Below are 22,869 nucleotides of genomic sequence, written 5' to 3' on the forward strand. Positions count from 1 at the left end.
CAATCTCAGGCAGTAAGAGAAGCAACGAGCACAGGCGAGACAACTGACGTATATACAATATATATTATACTGATTATTTGGTATAAATATTATACTGAATTTCCTGTGAGGGTAACAAAAATACGATCGTCAAAGGGTTATTTACTATTTTTTTCTCGTGAAGTGTTTCTGATACCTTCAATGTTTTGCATAAATAACCTGGTTGCTGAAATTGATTCGATTGCCCTACCTAGAACATTTTCCACAAGCCGCTGTTGGTTTTATCTCTTTTAGAGGATTTGGTTAAGAGAAGATGTACTCGTGATGGTTTTTTTGAATGACAGATGTGGAATCAAACGTTTTTATGCACCATTTGGCATGCTTTTCCTGATGGAAGGCTTCTTAAGATTTGTGGATATTTGCTGTTTCCACATCTTGTGTGTCTGTTTAAACTGTTTCAAGAAAAGCTGCTTTTGCATCCCCTCTGCGGGTTCTGGAGTTCAGTTATTCGGGCAAATCTGTTCCACCCTGTATGAGACTTAATCCCGGGATACTTCAATATTTCATACGCCGCCATCTGTGCAAACGTCCCCGCTGCTGGGAACGTCTATCAGAGCCTGGAATGGGCTGGACCCCCTGTACGTTGCTCGGTGAGCCGAGATGTTTCTGGGCCTGCCGTCACGTCGCTCACGCCAGTGAACTTGGAGGATAGACGGGTGATGTAGACTGCCCTGCGTGTCCCGACGCGTCCGTCCTGGCGTCTGTCACAGTGCTTCTATGGATCCGAGATGGCCCGTGGGAGCGTATTTGACAGGCATGTGATTCTTCGCGGTTTGATGTCGCCGCCTTTGTTGTGGCAGGGGCCGGGGGACCGCGAGGCAGCCGCCACGGGAGGTTGTGTCAGTGGAATTCCATCTTCAGCCTGAATTTGACATTTTTTAGAGCATAATGCTGCTTTTGTTTCAACGGGCCTTAACGGGGAGACCGCCACGCAGGGGTTCAAACCGCGAGATGGAGGCTGGAGCCCTGTCCAACATGTTGAAAATCACTCAGTGAGGTCATGATTCTGTGCTTAGTTTGTTGAAACAAAAAAGGTTGAGATTCTCCAGTCTTGCACTTTCATTAACCAGCTTTTTTTTCCAATATGCTAATTTAAAGTTAACATAGAATTCAGTTTGGTTGTTTTGAATAAATCGCTATTCCAAACTGGGAACTGCCCCATCCGGCTACATCATGGTCAGGATCTCTTGGCCTTTGATCCTCTGATTTATTAGTGTAATCCTTTTCCAGTAGCCCCCCCTCATTCCCTTTGCAACACTAAATCACTAAAGAGCCCCTTCAAAGGCAACATTAGAAGAGAATAAATCTCCACAATCATAATCAAGACAGAGTTCCAACATTCAGCGTGTTTTTCTGCTAAAACTTGAAGCAACAACGTTCTTCAATAAAACCCTATCATGGCTGTATACACATTAGACATAAGCCTTGTTGTTCATGAAGTAATAGAAACGATGGAATCAGTGTGTTTTGAAATAAAAAACACATCTGTTTGTAATTCTGCAGATATGCCGACATCGCTCTTTTTGGGGTTACATATCAGGTAATCCTACAAGATAAAAGATTATTTTCCAGCCGGCCAAAGTCAACGTGTGGTCTCTCCTCTCCAGATAGTGTCCACGTCTGCATCACATGCAAGAAGTGCCGGCATTCCTCTGAGCGCTCCCACAAGCGACAGCGTGTCACACAACGACCCGTCGGGCCAACTGAGGTTTAATGATCACGTCACGGCGAGTTGATAATGGTCCTGTTTGTTTTTCCACGAACGCTCTTTTATCCCAGCGCGACCTTGGTCGGACAGGAAGGCTCTGGTTGCATTGAGCAGCGCATGCTAATCGCGCCGTCTCCGTTCATACATGTGCATTGTGTACTGGATGCTGCCCGTTTTGAATGTCTGAATAATGGAACTGGTGGCGCGCCGCGTACGCACGCACGTGTATCACACTACATGGAGCAGATGGCGAGGAGGGTGTTTAATAAACACAAATGCATGCTCACACAGTGCTCGGGTTACAGCTGCTCCTGCCTCAGAAGAACACGCCAATGAACTCTTTACCCAGAGTGGAGAATTACAATGTCTTTTTTTTTCTCTCCTCTCGTCCCCATCACTCATCTGGGCACTGAGAAATGTTATGAAATATCCTAAGAAAAAGGAAACCCATCCCATTTATTTCCATCAACTTGTTGGGAGGGAATGAGCACTGTAGAAGTAGAGGTAAATAATAATACAGTTAATGACGATCACTCGCCCATCTAACCCTTGGGCAGTAATACAATAAAAGAAATATGTTTTAATTGTTCCGTCGTGTTTTATTCCGCTCGTAGAATAAGACTGGCTTTTGTACGTTATGAACAGATCCCGAAAGACGCAGCCAGCAGAAACAGCTGGTCAGTCAGGTGCGTTAAATGTTTGCAGCGTCTTAGTGGGAGAATTTGAGTGATTTAGGAACACGGCCATTGACTGTTTTCACAGAGCTGAGGCTTGTTTTGGCTCAATAAATTGACAGATCATTCAAGCCGCTCTCTAAACCAGCCCCCCGTGAGGGACGTGGTACCGGGCTGGGAAGTACGTCATGCTGCCCCGCCAATCACCTCAGAAGGTTTGTGAACCAGCAAATCCTAATACTATGCATAAAAAGGTCCGGTACACACATGTTTCCTATTGGCCGAGAGCAGGGCTGGGTCAGCAGATGATCACAGCTCATTTCTGTGTTGAATCAGAACAGCGGGTTCTCCCGGTCACATATGGAGTCAGATGGAACGAGCCCCGCAGTGAAGCAGAATGCTGATGCATTGATAGATCTCATTGAAAAATGGCGACCAAACTGAAGACAATATCTCCAGGGCCGGGGCTAGCCATTTGGGTGCCCTAAGCACAAATGCTTGGTGGTGCCCCCCCCAACCAACGAACCAACCAACCACCACCACCACCAAAGGAATAACAACCATTCAGAATCTTAGTTAGGTCTTAGTTAGGTTCTCTTTATTCCCCAAATAACTTCTAAACATAAATAATTTACATAAACAAACATGAAAAGAAATAAATTATATAAAAGATAAAATTATAAATTATAATTACCAAATACCACCACAATTACTAAAAACACAGATTTGGAACTGAACATTGTAAATGCAGAAAGTATTCAAGTATATAACCGTGTAAGTAATAATGTGCACATTTCTTCAGTAAGTACAAATAATAATAATAAAGTGCAAACTGCACAGTAGAATTTACTTTACCATCTCTATAAAAGAGACCATTCTGCTATCCGATAGAACAATATTACAAACATTTTCACTACCATCAGTTGTCAAAGGCCCTACAGAGGCACACGCCTGCATTTCCTAGCTGCAAAATCAGCTCTCAGGTCATATGACAGTTTCTGAGCCACGTCCCATTGATGCTGATGACAGCCAGACCACTTAAACGTTCCTGCCCCATTGATGAGCGCAGGTACGTTCTGATTAGTTTGAGCTTTGAAAAGCTTCGCTCAGCAGAGGTAACTGTGACAGGGAGAGTCAGTGCAATACGAAGCAATCCATAGATTGGGATATGCCTCTTGAAGCCGATTGTTATGCAAAAACGTAAATGATAACATGAAAAACAAATGATAACAGAAACGGTAACGGTAACAGAAACGTCGGGCGGCCCGCGGACGAGTACCGATTACGACCCACGGCGGTCCGTGCGGACATTATGAGCGCGAGTACATGTGGGCAGCCGGCCGCCCGGTGACCGCTAGCAACGGTCCTCACGAGACAAAGTTTGGGGACCCCTGATTTAAAACATTGTCTTAGCTGAGAGCGACGCGCGAGCATCATCCCGCTGTCTCTTTTTTCCGCCCCCGACTCTTGATGCCTTTTCGAAGCCGTTTCAAAGCTGTCTGCCACATTTGAGATTTGAGGCATAATGGAACAGACCACTGGGAGGTGAGGGGGGGGGGGGGGGGGGCCGCACAGGAGGTTCCCCTTTTTCTCCACTAATTTGGTCTAGGCCTATTACTTTTTGACTTTGTATTGATTTTGCATATTAGCATGCTTTAGACATATTTTATTTGTTATTTATACTAGTAGCCTACTGTGATGATTTTTCACGTCCCAGATTTTTTGGTGCCCCTCCAGGCACTTGGTGCCCTACGCGCAGCGCGTGATGTGCGTGTGCGGAGCGCCGGCACTGAATATCTCCCTAAAAGCAGCCGCGGTAATCCTCGCTGAGACGTCTCTACAGTAGTCCCGTGCATTGGTGAAAAGTGGACAGGGCGGGGGGGGCCGCCGGCTTCTCAAACCAGTCCCTAACAAGACATTTCCATTAGCCGCTGAATTACCATCGCCTCCCTCTCCTCCTTTCCCCCCCACGCATCCCTGAGGAGAAAGCACGTGGGAGTTCCCCCTCTCACATCCCAGCATGTAGCGGCTTGCATTAGCACACTCGGGTGGGCCTGTTGCTGTGTGCCGTGGGACATGTGACATTGGGTTCGGGGGGGGCGGCGTACCTCTGCGACCCTCCGTCCTTGAACCCCTCACCCCGGGGTTGCCCCGGTCCGCTAGGTGGGCGGGGCCTGCGCTAAGCCGGGGCGGCAGGTGCTACGTTTGTGACCTTCCACTTCATGAGATCGGCTTTGTTGACATTCCGGGTCAAGCGCCCGCCTCCCCCCGCATTACTAAGCCAGCTATAATGCCAAGCGTGTCAAATCACTTTAACATCGAAATACTCTACCCCCCCGCCAACCTCTCTCCTCCCCCCTTTTCGGTCTCACTAACCCAACAACCCTGATCGTGTTGCTCGCTCTTTCTTCCTCCACCCCACCCTCCCCCTGTTCTAAAGGGGGGGGGCGTTGCCCTTCAAACTCCCACCGAGGAGGCAGCTGACCGTGGGGAGAGGAGGAAGTTTCGGCGCGGTGCTTCCGGGCCGCTGTGCTTCCGGGCCGCTGTGATAGGACACCTGGGCTCCCTCCCCGGCGACTCAGCACACGGGCCGGTGAACAAACAGGAAGTGGGCCGAGTGGACACTCGACGGATTAGAGGCAGAGAACACTGAGGGGCATAAGAATATGTTTTCAACCATAAAAATAACAAAAAAAAACACTGTCCCCAAGTTCGAAACCGCAGAAGGAACATTGACAAGTTACAAAAGGCCGAGGAGGATGTTCCCGCATTCCTGTGCTGTTGTTTTTCAGCGTCGGATGTCACAAGCGAAGCATAACAACCAGGAGGAGCACGGCCCTGAGAAAATAAGACACGATAAATAAATCACACAAATTGGCTTCTTCCTTTGGTCTGGCTGTGTCCAAATATCTGGCCCCGCTGCTGTTAGCTGATCCAGATGTTTCATGCAAACTATTAGTTGGGGGGGGGGGGCTCCACCCCTCACACCCCAAAAAAGAGTAAATACTTTGACCTCCGTTTGGTTTCTGGTGATTTAAGTATATTTTAGCTTGCGGCACGAGAGGACGATGTTGCCAAAGTGAAACCAATGACGGCCCATTGCAAAAGTGGGCGTGGCTGATATCTTTTGGAATCTGGGTTAAGACGCACGCCTTCATTTATATTCATGCCATTCGTTAATTTGCCCGTGTGTTTCAGCGGCACACCAGGCGCGCTTCACTGTGATTAACATACTGTTCCGTGTTCGGCGACATGGGGCCCAAGAATGAGAACTTGCTTATTCATGTTTAATTGATGTTAATAAAAAATGCAAGGTTTCTTTTCTTTGCTGTTTTTTCTCTCTCTCTCTCTCTCTCTCTCTCTCTCTCTCTCTCTCTCTCTCTCTCTCTCTCTCTCTCCTTTTCCAGAAGCAGCAGCCGCACGCGCTGCACTGTAAACCTCACTCGAGGGGTCACGATCAACTCCGGTGAGAGCTGGAATCTGTGGCACAGAGAAGTTTCACCTCATCTGGGTGCACTGCCTCGGAGAGAATACATTAACCACGTGCTAAATATAGCAGGATGCGAAAATCAAACCCAAAAAACAAAACCCTTTCTCATTTGATGAGGCAAAAGGAACAATGGGTGCATTTGTATTCTGCTGACAGATTCATTAAGCATTCAATTATGCTGTACTCCTGATCATTTACATTGAATTGTTGCTTTCTTCGCACTGGCATGAACCAACTTAAATTTAAAATAAAGTCTGAAAACCCTGAACTGTACCACCCTCACTGACCCCGCGGAGATGACGACCACTTCCTGCCTGTCCCCTGGCGTCCCTGGCTCTCCGGCCCAGTTGGAGCTGTAACAATGAGATAGCATTTCACTGTGATGGTGCTGCTGCGAGGATTATAGGCTCAGAGAGTTATCAAAGGCTTAGTCGCTCTGATTTCTGGTGACCCGCCGTGGACGGCTGCCATCGCTCTGTGCCAGCGCCGAGACCTCCATCCCCGCTGCTGCTGTGGCAGCAGGCCACCAGGGGCCCCGCCGCTTTAGAGGGGAGGGGGGGGGGGGGGGGGGGATCCCATTGGCAGACATGATGGACAGGTATGATGGGTATTCAGTGAAGCCCTATTAGATAAAGGGACTGTTTTTTTCAGATAAAAGTACAAAGATAAATAGGAATGACGGAATTGTTGAAACTTGAAACGAGAACTGCCTTTTAAGTCAATCATAGACACCCAACACTCAGTTCAGAAATCAGAAGAGCGACTTTCAGTTTGGCGTTTTGGCTCCCAGAAAATCACAGCAAAGCTCAGCCGAGCCCACCGTGTGATGCCTTCCGGCACCAAAAGGCACAGGCAAAGCCTGAGAGACCAAGTGGTGAAGGTAGTGGAGCATTTTAGCAGCTAAAAGTCACCGTCTCTCCCTCAGGAGATAGTGATGGCCAACAACAGAGCTAAGAGTCGAGTAGACCTCGTCAGGTCTGTGCTGTATATATCACGCCGCACCCTGAGAACAATAATCATCAATCATTGCGGGTCGGTTAAACTGTAGCTCTGTGCTTAAGCAAACACTAAATAAAGTTGAATATGTTTATTTAAGTTTAAATTAAGATAAATCGGAATGAAATTATTTTCTACCATCTGACAATATGTAGTTTTAGAATTTCACTGGAATAATGTTTGAGGGAGTGATATTAATGAGGCCGGATGTTAGCTGGCTGACATTCATGCATTCATATCTCCTGCTGATCATATCATTTCATGGGATTACACTTCTGGGATGTCAAACAGAATGTTTGCATGTCTTGGTAAACCACAACCAATACATCCCACAGTATCTGATGAGCTAACAGCCAATTAACTGAACAGTTTGGCAGCTCTTATCCCAGTTATAACAAACCCCAGTCCTCTGGTGAACAGTAACCCCCCCCCCATCATTAAAATCTCTCAATGCTGAGATTAGCTGGTTGTTGCTCAAGATGAGTCAGGGAAGTTGGAGGTTGTGTATGTCAAATAACCCGTAGTGTGAGTCCTGAATGAAAGGGGGCCAGGGCTCATAATCGGCCACTCATGGCTCCTGACCCTAACAGGAAGCAGCCGGCGAGAGCGCCGACTCCGGCCAGCCAATTAGAGTGTAGAGCAGGCCGCGGCTAACGAGCTCCCTCTCTGTGACCCTCCTCACCTCTGCAGGACCCCACGGTGGGAAATATGAGGAGCCGCAAGCTACTTTGACTCCCCCCCCACCACCCGCTTCCATGCCTCTCTTTAGCCCACTTCGTCTCCCCATCCCAGCCCCCTCGTCCCAAACCCTGCTGTGTGACCACAAGGTCTACAAAACACATGCTGCCTCTCTCCACAGTTCCACCACATGGCTTTTTTACTGCCTCGCTAATGTTAAAGAGCGGCACACGGAGAAGAAAAAACAAAACAATGAACATGAATACACACACACACACACACACCTTCTGGGGCCCGTGCATTTCCCTGTAGTTTACTCTGGCCCGGTTATAGGTGGAGCGGCTACTTTCCAAGTACTCTCAATAGTAAATGGGTTCCAAATTAATTGCCGGCTTTCGCGAGGCAGTGAGATAATTGTGAGGCACTGTAATGAAGTGGGACCAGCCGCAAACACTAAAGTGGCTTTGGGCAAAAGTTCTTTTTATGTGAATAACACGTCATCAACCAGGACCGAAGAATCCAAAACTAACGGCACACCTGGTCGGGTTAATCTCAGCAGGTGGTGGACGTTTCCGTCCCACCGCCATATCTAAGCCTAATTTTTAGAAAAAAAAAGAAAGAAGACATAAATAAATGGGGAGCCAGTAATAATCATTTACGTCCAACACCCCCACCCCTTTTTTTCTCCCTGAGGCAGAATAGGTTCTGTCATTTGGACCCTCCAAACACAGACCATGTGTGGGTTCAACACCGGCAATCAGACTGCATTGTGGAGCAGCCGGCTGAGTTCATCGGGAAAAAATTAGCCCGCCGCTCTGCAGGCCCTGGCTCCCATTGGCCAGTCACGCGGCCCCCGCTCTGTTTGAGGGCACCCCAGACATTCCAGCGGCTAATCTTTTCCATTCCTCCGCTCGGCTCGTCGAGGACAGGCCGAATCGCAGCACAAGGCCCGCATTGTGAGAAACCTTTTTTTCAATGCCGCCTCTCCTTTAATGCCCCCCCCCCACCTCATGCACCGCAATTCCCCTCAAAATCAAAATTTAAATAAAATTAAGAACATCATTTTTTTTTCCTTTTCATGACTTCTCATTCCCTATTAAAGAAAAAAAGCGAGCTCCCTGGAACACTGTTTCTCACAGTCTCGTTCCAGGAAAACTTTTTTTTAAAGCGCAAACAATGTAAAACCACCAAAACCGGAGCCGGCCCACATCAGTGCTGGGCCTGAAGCTCTGCAGAACGCTGCCGGGTACGGTTCCCCGGGGCGAGGCTCGCAAGCCTTTTCCCAGAAAACCTCTCCGCTGTGAGCCCCCCCCCCCCCCCCCCCGTCTCGTCCCCTCTGCCCCTGCGGCCCGTCATTGCGGCCGACTGGCCGGCACACTGGAGGACAGATCGCACAATGTGGGGGACACGTTCCGTAATTAGACGCCAGGGTTATTACAGGCTCTGTAAACTTTAGACGGTCGGGCCTTCCCAGCTAATTCCTTTTACTCCAGAAGCACACTCTGCTCCTGGCTCCTCGTCGCCACGTGTATTAACCTCTCAGAAAAGATAACAAAATCTATTTCGACACTTTCACTTCTCCTCCTCTTCCATCTGCCACTGGACGGACGGTAGACAAAATAATCTGATGCGATTTGGAAGCTCGGTGTGTCGCGGCTCCTAAAATAGCCACAACAGCAAAAAAAAAGGGAAAACTTCCAACATACTTTTGGCAAGACCACACGTCTCATCCAGATGCTCCTTAATTGTTCAGGAAACGCATCCACCCTCACTGCAGGCTGTGACAGTGAAAAATGCTGCAATCAATCAGGATGGCTCAGTAAAGTACACAACGCACAAAAGACAGGCAGGGGAGATGGGCGGGGGGGGGCGGGTGTCGTTGGAAAGCGGCTGCGCGGGGAGCCGGTCGTGCCCAAACACGTCCAGAGGAAAAGAAGATGACATTGTCTAGTTGGTTCTCAGCTCAGGACAAACACACCACGGGGCCTCTTCTTTATACATGAGATGAGCTCTCCCTTTGCAGTTACACAACGGTGCAACAACCAGGCGCACACTCCAGGTGACACATATTTAAGATTATAGTCTCAGGCTTTCTACTCATGTTCCTGTTGAAAGGTTATTAAGGACGTTCTACTGACAGATTGTTGAAGGCAAAACTTTGATAAAAAAGAGAAGGATAATGTTTGCAGCAATGGATTGGATCGTCGTAATCTTCTCAGTAAATGTGATTGTATCGTTTTTTCCTTCTATCTGACAGCCTATTGGCAGAGATGCTGGAATCAATTTGATGCCAGAAAGAACTGAAGAGACGAGAAAGGATCATGACGACCTGAGGACCAACAGAACATTTGAAAATGTTTGCTCTTACCTTATTAAAAATACAGTGAATCGCTTCAAGGAGCAGATTCCACAGATGCAAATAGGAGCCCTTCCAGTAGGGTAAAACTGATTGATGCTGAGCAAAGCAGAAGGAAGAAGGTCAATCGGACCTCCAGGACTCCCAAAAACAGAACAAGAGGCAAAGCTCTACCAAGCAAATGCTTGTATATACACTCACCGGCCACTTTATTAGGTACACCTGTCCAACTGCTCGTTAACACTTAATTTCTAAGCAGCCAATCACATGGCGGCAACTCAGTGCATTTAGGCATGTAGACATTGTCAAGACAATCTCCTGCAGTTTAAACCGAGCATCAGTATGGGGAAGAAAGGTGATTTGAGTGACTTTGAACGTGGCATGATTGTTGGTGCCAGAAGGGCTGGTCTGAGTATTTCAGAAACTGCTAATCTACTGGGATTTTCACGCACAACCATCTCTAGGGTTTACAGAGAATGGTCCGAAAAAGAAAAAACATCCAGTGAGCGGCAGTTCTGTGGGCGGAAATGCCTTGTTGATGCCAGAGGTCAGAGGAGAATGGCCAGACTGGTTCGAGCTGATAGAAGGGCAACAGTGACTCAAATAACCACCCGTTACAACCAAGGTGGGCATAAGAGCATCTCTGAACGCACAGTACGTCGAACTTTGAGGCAGATGGGCTACAGCAGCAGAAGACCACACCGGGTGCCACTCCTTTCAGCTAAGAACAGCAAAACTGAGGCTACAATTTGCACAAGCTCATCGAAATTGGACATTAGAAGATTGGAAAAACGTTGCCTGGTCTGATGAGTCTCGATTTCTGCTGCGACATTCGGATGGTAGGGTCAGAATTTGGCGTCTACAACATGAAAGCATGGATTCATCCTGCCTGGTATCAACGGTTCAGGCTGGTGGTGGTGGTGTCATGGTGTGGGGAATATTTTCTTGGCACTCTTTGGGCCCCTTGGTACCAATTGAGCATCGTTGCAACGCCACAGCCTACCTGAGTATTGTTGCTGACCATGTCCATCCCTTTATGACCACAATGTACCCAACTTCTGATGGCTACTTTCAGCAGGATAATGCGCCATGTCATAAAGCTGGAATCATCTCAGACTGGTTTCTTGAACATGACAATGAGTTCGCTGTACTCAAATGGCCTCCACAATCACCAGATCTCAATCCAATAGAGCATCTTTGGGATGTGGTGGAACGGGAGATTCGCATCATGGATGTGCAGCCGACAAATCTGCGGCAACTGTGTGATGCCATCATGTCAATATGGACCAAACTCCCTGAGGAATGCTTCCAGCACCTTGTTGAATCTATGCCACGAAGAATTGAGGCAGTTCTGAAGGCAAAAGGGGGTCCAACCCGTTACTAGCATGGGGTACCTAATAAAGTGGCCGGTGAGTGTATATATCAATATGTATTTGTATTCGAGGCTCAGCTCTCTTTGCCCCCCCCCCCGTTTGAGCCAAGCACCTTCAGTATGCAGGTAGCAGCTTGGCTGTGTTCAGTGAGTGTTACCTGAGGACAGGCGGCGCTGATGGAGGGCACACATGCCGGTGAAGCAGGAGCAGGCCTCGCCTGAGCGGCCTCGCTGCATGGGATGGGCCAAGGAGCACTGGGGCTTCAGGAACCCTGTGAGGAAACACAGGGAGGACAAATGAGAAGACCGAGTCAAACCGAAACAACCGCAAAATAAATCCTAGCAGATGTTGAACAGCACGACAATGAGGGCAGAATCCCCCAAAACATTATTTTAGTTTGATTCTCAGGGGTGAAGACCAGAACTCAAACCCCCAGACCTCTCACATTTACTGTTCTGTACCCAGCTGTCCCTCGCAGAACGCCGCTCACGGGAGGAAGGGGAACCGAGGGTAGCGGCAAAATGCCAGATCAGGCCGAGGGTGCCTCGAGGGGCTCGACGACGCCGTCTCAATGTCTGTCTCCGGGGGTCATGGGGGGTTCATTTTCAATAGGGAAGTCATTATCCGGCACAATGATGCGACTGAGTAGACTGTACAACCCCCCCCCCTACACTCCCCCCGCCCCTCTTCTTCAGACAAGCATTCATCAGTCACTGACATTGTCCAGCAGAGGAAAGAGCAATAAATAGACCTACAGTAGAAGATCTTTTCTAGTTGATCCTACAGCAGACAGTGGCATACGGCTGGCCTTTCACTTCCTTATTGACACTGTGGCCTTAGAGCACGTCTGGCTTCTCCCTCCCCTCTGCCACGGGAGGAGTCGGTCCGTCCTTATCGACAGTCTGGCTGACGCGGATCTTATTGGTACCGCTACGGCGGCATCGTTTGCTCCTTGTGAAGACCTTTTAGATTCCCAGTATCTCCCCTCCCCCATGTCCTCCTGTCACAGCCTTCTGTGGCCAATGAAGCGCCTTTATTTCCATCATGAAAAGCATGTCACTCCGGATGAGCTCAGAGAGTGACATTTAAAAACAGGCGGAGGGATATTGAATTAGTTCCCCATGATAAGCTGTCTGGGATGCTGATGCGTTCTGCTCATAAGGTTGCGCACACCGGAAGAAGATGTTGAGGTTGAAGTGTGCGTGTGTGTTTTCTTCAAACCTTTGAATTGGCATTGCGGACGAAGCCTGAGACTGACAACGCAGAGCAGGTCTGGACCGGGCAGAACCAGGTCACCCCAAACAACGGATTCAAATGGACTCATCGAAGCAGAACCACTATTTTTACATGAACGACAATTGAGCCGTGGCTGTTACCACATGTGTAAAAGAGAACTGTCTGGGACCAAGTTCTTCAAAAACTACATCTTAAGGGACTGCAGACCACAACGAACACGTGTTCTTCCTCTTTGCTCACATGCAATCAGCCAATTAAGATCCTTTTAGTAGAATCTGACCAAATTTGGGTTGATCTGTGTACTTTTAGCTAAAATACAATATCATGTTAGTGGTTCAGCCGATGGAGAAGTCATGTAAACGTAAAGTTTCTCCCCGTCTGCAGTCATTAACAGAACCCGGCTCCCCCACCGACTGACTGTCATCCCCACTTCCTACCGGTCACTGCCCCGCACATCCGCTCATAATTAGTATTTACACTTCACATACACTCACAGCACACCTGCGTGGTGTATCGGTTTGCCTGCAAAAAGTACAACAGCATAAAACTTCAATGAACACAAAATCAAATTCCAATAAAGCGTATGTCCTTGTAGTGAACAAAAAAAGGAATGAGTAAATAGCCCTCAATGCCTTATTCCAAACTTTTTTCAGAACAAAATGAAGGTCCCTCCTTTAAGAGCAGAGATTTGAGGAAAATAAAAAATAACTTTTGCAAAAGCATCCCAATGCAGAAGGAGATTTTTCTGTTCTCATTTCACATTTTTCGTCTCTTGGAAGAATCAGAAGATTGAGCGACGGTCCGCTCCATCTATTACAATCAGCCAGCCACCCCCCCAGCCTTTATGAATCAATTCTCTAGGAACACTCTACATTCCTGGGTGCACAAAGGGGGTTGAACTCCAAACAATGACACATGGTACGGTGCTTGGAGCAGTGTCGCTGAACATTAAGGCATTAAACATGCGAGTCCAGGCTCACAGACACACTGGACTTTTCCAAAATTCAAGAGTAAACCAATCAGAGCCACCCCCCCACCACCAAACCTCCAAAGAAAATGGGAATCTAGCACTGCAAGCTAGCAGTGAAGCAATGTGGAAGGTATGGTGTTCCCCCTGATATGTCACTTTGAGTAAAAGAAACGTCCCTTCCTCCCCCCCCCCCCCCCCAACCTCAATACATACAGATCTAAATGAGTCACTGAACAGCCTGGACAACATATTGAGAGATCAGAGGCGTGAGACGCTTCCCTTTTTCCTGCGAGCGCAGTAAGTAAGTTTCACTTTTAGCGCCTTGAAGTGACTGATGGTCTGCTGCTGTGCACCGCACGTCGCGCTGCCCTGTGTGCTTAAGTGGGACCTGGGTTACACAAATGTTTGATCTCGATAACGCTCTTGGCTCCCGAGCAGCAGCGAGCATCTCGTTGGCTTTAATAACTGTATGATCAAATCTTTGGGAGACAAGCTCAACGCCCCCCCCTTCCCACTCAGAGGCCAATCAGCATCATCAGCATTATCCTTTGCGGCGATTGGGGTTAGGGTGGGGGGGGGGCAGAGCAACGTAAACACGCTGCGGCTCTCCTCATTAAAGATAGGCCGCTAATGAAATGGCATCCGGCATTTACAGCCTTGTGCTAATGAAGGCAAGCCTTTGAGATGCTCCTCTAATGAAAACATACCGATATACGGCTAATAAAAGAACGGCTTAACGACAAGGGCATAATGAAACAAAGGTGTGGAAATCCGCCCTTCTGACAGACCCCACTCATAAGAGCAACAGCTGAAGGCCCTGATGCATCAGTGGAAGTGCTGGCAGGACTTTACAAGATCCCACAAACTGGGTCCTTTTCAATGCAATACATTCAAGCGTTTATAGGCTAAAAGGGATAGCAGCTCTCTTTAAGCGCCACCATTGTTCTGTGGCCCGCGCTGCTGGAGGGATCTAGCCCAAGGTCAAAGTTCATTGTGCCCTTAACGTATATCCCAGGTGCAATAAAAAAGTATTTCCCTCATGGGACTCTGGTGGGGTGAGACCGGCTAAAGACACTTATACACTCCATCCATTTGGGGGCTGTGAGGACCACATTCACATTTTCCCATCCATTTAACTGGATTCTCTGTTTTGAAGACTTGATAGTAAATACTTAACGCAATTTATCTAGAAAAAAAATTCACCCCATTTCATTATTTTTTTTTCGTATTCATTTTTGCTTGCAATGTGATTTATGTGGACAACGTTAGGGGGACATCTCTGTTCACGCGATGCCATTCTGAAGCCTCCAGCTTTTGGCTGTCACCATCTTGGGTGGAGCCTAGTACAACCGGACGCCGATTAAGGCGTTTATAGCAGACCAAAATTAGGACTTTCAGGAACCGAAAACGCTGTGTGAAAGGTTTGAAGTTATGAGTTCATGGTAACAATCGGTGTAGCAACCGTGGAAGAAACATGTCAATCATAACGTGGCAACGCCCTAAAGAATACCCTGCTTTTTGGTCAATTTGACTCAATGGTATCAGAACTCTAAACTCATACAATGTCTACTGAGGGAATAAATCAAGAGAGAAGTGGATCAATTCAAACAGAGGAGACCTTGTGGTCATTAGAAGGTGTGCAAGTTGAAGGTATGCAGACGCTGAGGTTGCCGCCTTGGTTTCCTGGACCTCACCATGAGCTCTATAATTGTCTTTATTAAATGATTATTTGGAGAAATCGCTGCCATACTAGTCAATAGTATGAGAAGTCGTTAGAGCCCTAATCGCTCCAAAGTCAAAGCTTCCCGTCAGTGAGCCAAACACAGTCTGTGTTTGTGTGTTGTGCCGTTTTCCTCCGAATGAGGAGACACAGAGCAAGAGACTTAATCATCGTCCGATGTTTGCTTTTCCCTAAAGAGAGCTAATCCACTGCACCAGCGTCTCATTACAACAACAATTACCACTTCGACAGCGCTTGTGTAGCTGAAGCGCCCCCCCCCCCCCCCCACTCCAGCGAGGGAGACACTTCAGGACCCGTCAGCTGATAATCAAACACCACTCATGCCTCTCTGATCCCCATCCTCGGCACGGCAAAGCATATCTGCTCAATCAGCCAACCGTCTTCCCCACTTTGAAGGAAGAAAAAGAAAGAAAGATAAATGTAAGCTTGCCTTTAAGCCGTTATTTATCTCAACCAGAACAAAAAGGCAGAGCAGATGCATCATGGCAACAAAGTAGACGAGACTACCGGGGGCACTACCTGGATGCTGGCCGCACCGCTCAACTGGAATAAGACTTCCTTTACACGCACACACGTGTAAATCATTTTGTTGTTGTGAACAGGTTTCCCTCTTTATCGAGGCCGACGTAGACCCTCGAGCAGCCTGCAGGGCGTAAGGTGACCCACCAGATGAACCACGGCGTCTCTGTGGAATGATCAGCATTCGGTTTACTTGGTGATTTGGGTCAAACCAAACAGGAAGCTTGTTATATCGAGGAACGCAAACCAGCTTCGGCGCTGTGGCTTCTTTAGTGCCACAGATTTCCCGTCCTTGGATGAATTGGGGCAACACGTGCCACCTGAGGGCTTCCTTTTAGCCCTGATGGAAGATTAGAGGAAGTCTGCAGACACAGATACCCAAGGGGACCTTGGCTGGGAGACACAACCCGTAGGTCCTCAGCCACAACAAACCGGGCCCACTGGACGAGCAACTTCAAAACCTTTAGGACCAGACGCGGCGCTGGAAAACAAAAAAGCGGAAATCTGCGACTTGCATTTGTCTCCCCTCCCCCCCGTGAGCTGTGAGTCCCAGAACCGACTCGCTGTTTGAGGTCTGCGTTGCCAATAAAAAAGTTTAACTGGACAGCTTTATTGAATGACTTATTAAGCCTCTGTGTTTTTTTTTGCAAGACTAAAAAACTGAGGCGCTTTAGAAATGAACAAGAGCAGCTTTCTGTAACGGCTCTTTAAAAGAAACTAAAACACATGTCCCCCCCCTACTCTCACACGGTCTGGGGATGATGAAAGTGGTTGTTGCCCCAGAGAAGCATTTGGAGCTGCGAGGCATCCATAGAGAGAGTCAGAGCCGACAAAGATGACCTTTTAGGATTAGAGATTTAAGATGATGTTGCTTTATTCACTTTTCAGAAAAAGTTACTGCAAAAGAGACAAGTAACTAGGACAAAACTGCATTGAAATGGTTGCAAACGCTGACACCTCAACTCCCTTTGGCCCCCACATGGTGCTCTCTGTTGTAACAGAACCTGGACAGGCGCTCTGTCTGGGACCCCTCTCGCAGTGACACACTTCTTTCACTCCGTGCACAGAGAGCACGTCTGGGGGCGACGAACGAAAGTGTGGTTGTGGTAAGAAATAGAAATTCCGCCCACAGTCTCAATCTCCTTTGTGTTACACCATGCTGACTGACGCGTGGATGAGTTTTTTTTCCCCCGGCCTCCTCTCAGAGCGCGGCGTAGAATGGCACGCGGCGCAGGGGGTTAACCTTTCTTCCCCATAGCAAAGACCAAAGAGGTAACTCCTGATCATTTAGAGAAGCCACTTGTCTCCCTTTAGGAGACGCGTTGGCGGTGAAAGCAGGCCACAGACGGTGGTGTGTGTGTGTGTGTGTGTGTGTGTATGTGTGTGTGTGTGTGTGTGTGTGTGGTAAATGAGGTTACAGGGAGAATAAAAGCAGCGTGCTGGCTCAAAGATAGCTTGTGCTTGTCAGTCTTTTATCCGGGGGGCAAACTGGGGGGGGGTGGGGGAGTGAGCTATGAGAGAGAGAGGGGGGGGGGCCTGACTTCCAGAGCAGCTCCTTGGGCAAGCGCCTCTAATCAAATTTGTGCAATTGAAAGAAAGAGAGTAGCAGGAGTAGAAGAGGCTCCTTTCACCCGTAGAGCGGACACAAGGAAGCATTTCAAAATCTATCCCTCCGCCGATCTCTACAGTAGCCGGTCACATGACGGATGGTTTGCCCTGCGCCAACCGCCCTTTGGCACAGCGCACACTGGCCCTTTCTCTGGAACATCCACCTCAGAGAGGAGGAAACTTTGTTTTATGAAAGTCCTATAATGGATCTCAGCTGGAAATTCATCTGCTGTTTTGGAGGGACTCACCATGGAGGGCCTTCATCTGGTGTTGAAACCTCTATTGTTAGTTTTGAATCGCGGCTGCAACACTTCACATCGCGCTTGATGTTTTTATCAAGGAGAAGTACCTCCGGCATCTGTTTTTAAGAGTATTTCAGAGTATGGCGGTGAATATTAACATATGCAGGCAGAGTGGCTCCCAGGCAGGAAGTGAGGTTCGCCGAGGCGACCTTTGCTCCCCGCTCACCGGGCCGAGTCCTGGTAGGAGGGCCCCGGAGCGTGCTTCCTGTCTGCCCACTGTAACTGACGCTGCAGGCCGTCGCTGCCGCTCCTAACGGGAGCACAGAGTGTCCCATCGGCCAACGGCAAGACATGGGCCCCCGTCCTCTTCCCCCAACTACAACACTTTGTCTCATAACTCTCGCACTTTGGCAGCAACAGTTGTCACGCATTGCAATGACAAGCCATGAAATGAAGAAAATGCAAAACAAATTCAAATCTCACATACATGTGATTTATTGTCCTAAAAAAGCTGCAAATCCTGACATTTGAAGCACTTTATATTATTATAATGAAAAATGTAATTTAGAGAAAAAGTAAATTCTTGTCTATTGTAGGAAACACAGCTGTATTGCTTTTGGCTTCATCAAAACACAAAAACAAAATATGTTTGAGCTTTTTGCGTGAAACATTTAAACAAAGTGGTACATCATTCAGAAACTTGAATTGAAAACATCTGTAGGCACAGCTGCTACGCATGGCCATGTAATAAATGACCCAGAAGGACAAAAAAAACAATCACATTCAAATTCATAATACTGTCGAAGACGAATCAACGACAAACAGGGATTAAGTGCACACTTTGGCTAAAATGCCTCTTTAAACTGGAGGCATTAGAGATGAATGGAGCTTTTTTTTAAAGCGGCAATGTGGATCCAAGCCTATTGACTGTGAAGCTCATTTCGGGGGGGTTCCAGAATGGGGAAACAACTCAAATTAATCCTGTGCAGGATTTTGAATCCAGAGTGTATTTTGTAAAGTGCAAACCTCCGATCGCGTGTGCTGTACTGAGGAGAACTGAACAGAAAAAAAGGGTCATGTTATGGAAAAAGATTTTGGGGTCTCTCTCAACCGGGTAAAGACTTCAGACTGCAGTACCTTGACTATAAAAAACAAACATACATCTGGCACCTCTGCTCCAGGCAGGAGCACATTATGTTCCTCAGTTTAAACACTATTGGTTTTTCTTTTCTAAAACTGAGAAAATCTAAACTACACAACTTTCCGTCCATGCAAATGTTGTCTCAAACTACAAATAGCCAGAGGCATGAACTCAAATTACAGTTCCTAATGTACATGGTACACAACGGGTCTCAGCGATACCTGTCTGGGCTATTTGAGTCAGTGTGGGTCCATATCTGTGCATTGCTGACCTTAAATAAAGACAGGAGTGAGTCTCCATTGAAATGTTGTTATTTCTGCCCTAGAATGCCCTTCAAACAGAAACTCTGATCTTCATGACACTGCAGCCATCCGGCCTGGAGCTGTGTTAATCTACAATTAAGCTTCTGTTCTTGACTCACAATGTGTTCTGCGCAGTAAGGACATGGATTGAGAATAATGCAATTGTAATTTTCAATAACTAACTAACTTTTTTGTTTTGCCTTGGCATTGAAAGTCCCTCCATTCATTTCAGAGATGTGACGGTAGCAGCAGGTGACATCATGAGCACCAGGAAGCCTCTCTTTCAGGTTCAATATGGACACGTTCACTCTGGTGCAGACAGAGACAGCCGACCCGTTAAGAAAACAACGTGTAGATCAAAAGTTGCATGAATAGAAGAGGCAGACAAAAATAAAAGCATTTCATCCTCTATAGTGAATACTTTTTAGGTTTGGTCCCCTTTCATCTGTGCACTGTGAAACCACCTTACTGAAAGTAGACATGCTCACTCATGTCTGGTGAACGCGTCCCCGCACAGATGGGGACGATCTTTTAAAACGGGGACGGAATAAGGAACCTGTCGACTGGCTAGAACAACAGAGTTTTAACTTTAAAAAAAAAAGGTTTGTATATATTGCATCTACGCAAAGAAGAAGTCTCTACGAGATCCATTACAATGAAAACACAAGCAACATCAGACTCAAAGGGAGCAGAGGACGACCTCAGTAATTAAAACATGATCCTTTCTGTCTAATGCCAGATTTTGTGAAATTGGTTGGTTTTCAGCACATTAGCAAGGACAGAGCAACGGGCACCATAGTAACAGATATCAGCACACTAATATCAGGAAGACCATTACTTGGATTAGTAAATAAAATAAAAAAAACAGCCGGCATGGTAAATAAAAGAAAGCAGAGACTGGCAGACAAAACTAGGTCAAGTCACTTGACTGGAGGCGACTGCCGACGGGCTTAAATATCCTGCAGCGTGTGGTCATTTACACAACAAATGTACTTCTCCTTTCCACGGGGAAGGATGAGGCTCGGCGCAGCGGAGACTGATGCTACGCTGCGTTCCGCTCTGAGGAGAGGCTTATCGTCGAGCACAGAAAAATAAATGAAAGCGGCGCATTAAGAAGACCCGAGCGAGCCCTGCTTTCCTCTGAGACGGGGAAACAAAGCCGGGGCCTGAGATAGCATGGACATGATCATAACAGCAGGGGATGCGGTTCCGGTGTGAGACGGTAGCGGGCTAATAACACGCACCTTCCATTATCCTCGGTGAAAGCAAAGCACAGGGAGATGAACAGAAAAAGAAAAAAAGGGAGAAAGGAACAAAGATGTCATGCGTTTCGGCTCCTTTCAAACGTGACGGAAAGAGTGTGGCGGGGTCTCTGGACCGGAGATGACGCCATGCCACGTGGCCTCTCACCCAACTGTAGGAATTGTTTTGATCCGGTTCAGCTACTCCTGATTTCAAGAAGTGAAGCCAGAAAACGAGCCCACGGATAGTGCAGGATGCCACTGAAGGCCCCGGGCCAACATGTGGCCCTGGGGAGTTTAAGGGTGTCACGGGGCCCGGCGCGGTCCACACCAGGCAGCGGCTATAGGCTGATATCAGACAGAGCTCTCGATAGCGGGCTGCTACAAGTGTGAAGTCCTGATCTACAACAGTCTCTTTGCTCAAAATGTAAGACAATCCTTTTTAGAGTTCTCAGATAATTTAACGAGATATCTTTGAAGTTTTACTGTGTAGACAGCGCTGGCCCCCTAGTGCACGGAAACCAAAGATTGTGGTTTGCTGTGATACTGTGCAGAGGTCCAGGTTGAAGGGCCAAAGCGCCTTCTTCTTGCTGAAATGTCATTCGTGACATCCCCATGGCGTCTACCTGGGAACGCCTGCAGGACGCGATGAGCCAGCGAGGCCAGCTCCAAAAATACTGAAACCTCCCGGGGGAAGAGCTCTTTACTCAAGTAGCAATTACTGACCAAGAGAGACAGACCGTCGGACTGGCTTAGAGCGGAGCAGAACCACGAGGCTGGTATGGATCTGTGAGCCGGAGGCCGAGGGCGAGCAGGACGCGGCGTCTGTGTGCGCATTGACCTGAGGGCAGAGGGACGATGCACCAGAGTACCACGCAGCCCCCGGCCCCTCGCGTTCTAAAAGGAGGCATGATGGGATTTTAGTATGGAGTCAACAAAGAGGTATTAAACTATAGTGACCCAATAAGATAGCAGATTCTGCTTGTGTACGGTTTTGTTTTGGTATTAGAGCTGGGACCAGCCATTATCTCATCTGCCGATGATTTTTATGGATTATTCCATTCATTGTTGGGTCTCTGAAAATATCCATACCAGTTTCCAAAGGGGTGTCTTCAAAATATTTTAATTTTTAATTTAGAACTCATATTCAGGAGGCTGTAAACAGCATTTCCTGCCATTTATAATCTAATTTATTAGTCATTTCAGATGTACAAAAGATTAAGTAGAAACCCCAAATACAAGTGTGAACCTGAGAATTTGTCCCGCTTTAGTCACTTAGCAGAAAACAGTCTTCAGACTACAACCAACCTGCCACCCACAAAAGTAAAAACAGTCATTCACTTATGCATACAAAATAAAAAAGGTCATGTTAGTAGCAGGTGTATTATATGGATATTTGATCTGAATGAATGGGCACATAACAGCAACTAGCTGATACTAGCACACACTGTCACACACCCATAAACACACATTCCTAGAAAGAAGTCAAAGTTGTTAACTCAGCCATGAGGAAAGATGTAGGCCAACAGCCGTGGAACATGGGAACTACAGAAAGTACGGAAACCAGCTCCAGTGTCCACACAGAAAGAGGGTTGAGCAACACGTTTGCCTCCTGCGTGAATGTTTACTGCATCATATTCCTCGGGTGTCTCTACACCCACCCCTCCCTCTCTGCTACCGCGTCTTTCTTCTCCTCCTCCTCTTTCCCACCCCCCATTCTCAATCACCTCTCTTTATCCCTCTGATCACTGCACAGTATTGCAGCTCTCAAAGTGTGTGTGTGGGGGGGATGCAGTCCTTTTGATCAGCGGCGTTCGCAGCATTTGCATGTACCTCTGCGCACTGCACCCCCAAACTCCCCTCGCTTCGGGGAGTGCTGCACCTGCCCGTCAACACACAGCCGACCCACAAGGAGACCTCGCAGAGGTGAATCTTTCAAATCTGCTATGCAAGCGCGTAATGTCGCCGCGGCGTCGGACACATGTACGATGAGGAGCCCCTGGGACTAAAAGGTGTTGAAAGCATTGCGGGGACATTCTGGTTCTTCCGGGGACCCGAGGCCTCACAGGGAGGCTCATGAACGAGCGTGTTTGGGAGCGACAGCAAACCAACACTTGAAAAGGATTTTTTAAAATCACACAAAGGCAGCCTGTTTTTTCTTCGTCATGGTGATACACCTCCACCTCGGTCCCAGTCGAGGATTTTTTTTTTTCCACACTTGATTTGAAGTTTTCCATCTGCAGAGAGCGGAGGAATTCTCTTTTTTTATTTTTACGAGGGGCTGTGTTTGGCCCATGGTCTTGGGTCGGCTGCCCTCTCTCTTCTGAGCCACTTAATTAGGGCCGAGCCCTCCGCAACGGGGAGTTGGTCACATGGGCCCAATTTGGGACCCCCGCTATAAAACTCTGCAAAGACTCGATAGGACGGATGAGAGGTAAAAAAAAAAAAATAAGGTTAAAAAGGAGGATGGAAAAAAATAACCAAAATGAAAGGAGGGCACCCCTTAAATTCCCGGCAATCTTTCCAGATGTTTTGCAAATATTCTGCCGAGGCAA

General features: G+C 47.6%; 1 protein-coding gene across 2 annotated transcripts in view; it reads right to left on the reverse strand.

The window, feature by feature from the left end:
* Nucleotides 1-22,869, reverse strand: part of rxraa (retinoid X receptor, alpha a) — a 73,525-nt gene that overhangs the window by 42,583 nt on the left and 8,073 nt on the right. For both annotated transcript variants that reach the window (XM_037483898.2, XM_037483900.2), the window contains exon 2: nt 11,472-11,585. In XM_037483898.2, the coding sequence (XP_037339795.1) occupies nt 11,472-11,585 (114 nt within the window). The remainder of the gene's footprint in view (nt 1-11,471; nt 11,586-22,869) is intronic.

The sequence above is a fragment of the Pungitius pungitius genome, chromosome 18, assembly GCF_949316345.1.
Source record: "Pungitius pungitius chromosome 18, fPunPun2.1, whole genome shotgun sequence".
Classification (NCBI taxonomy): Eukaryota; Metazoa; Chordata; class Actinopteri; order Perciformes; family Gasterosteidae; genus Pungitius; species Pungitius pungitius.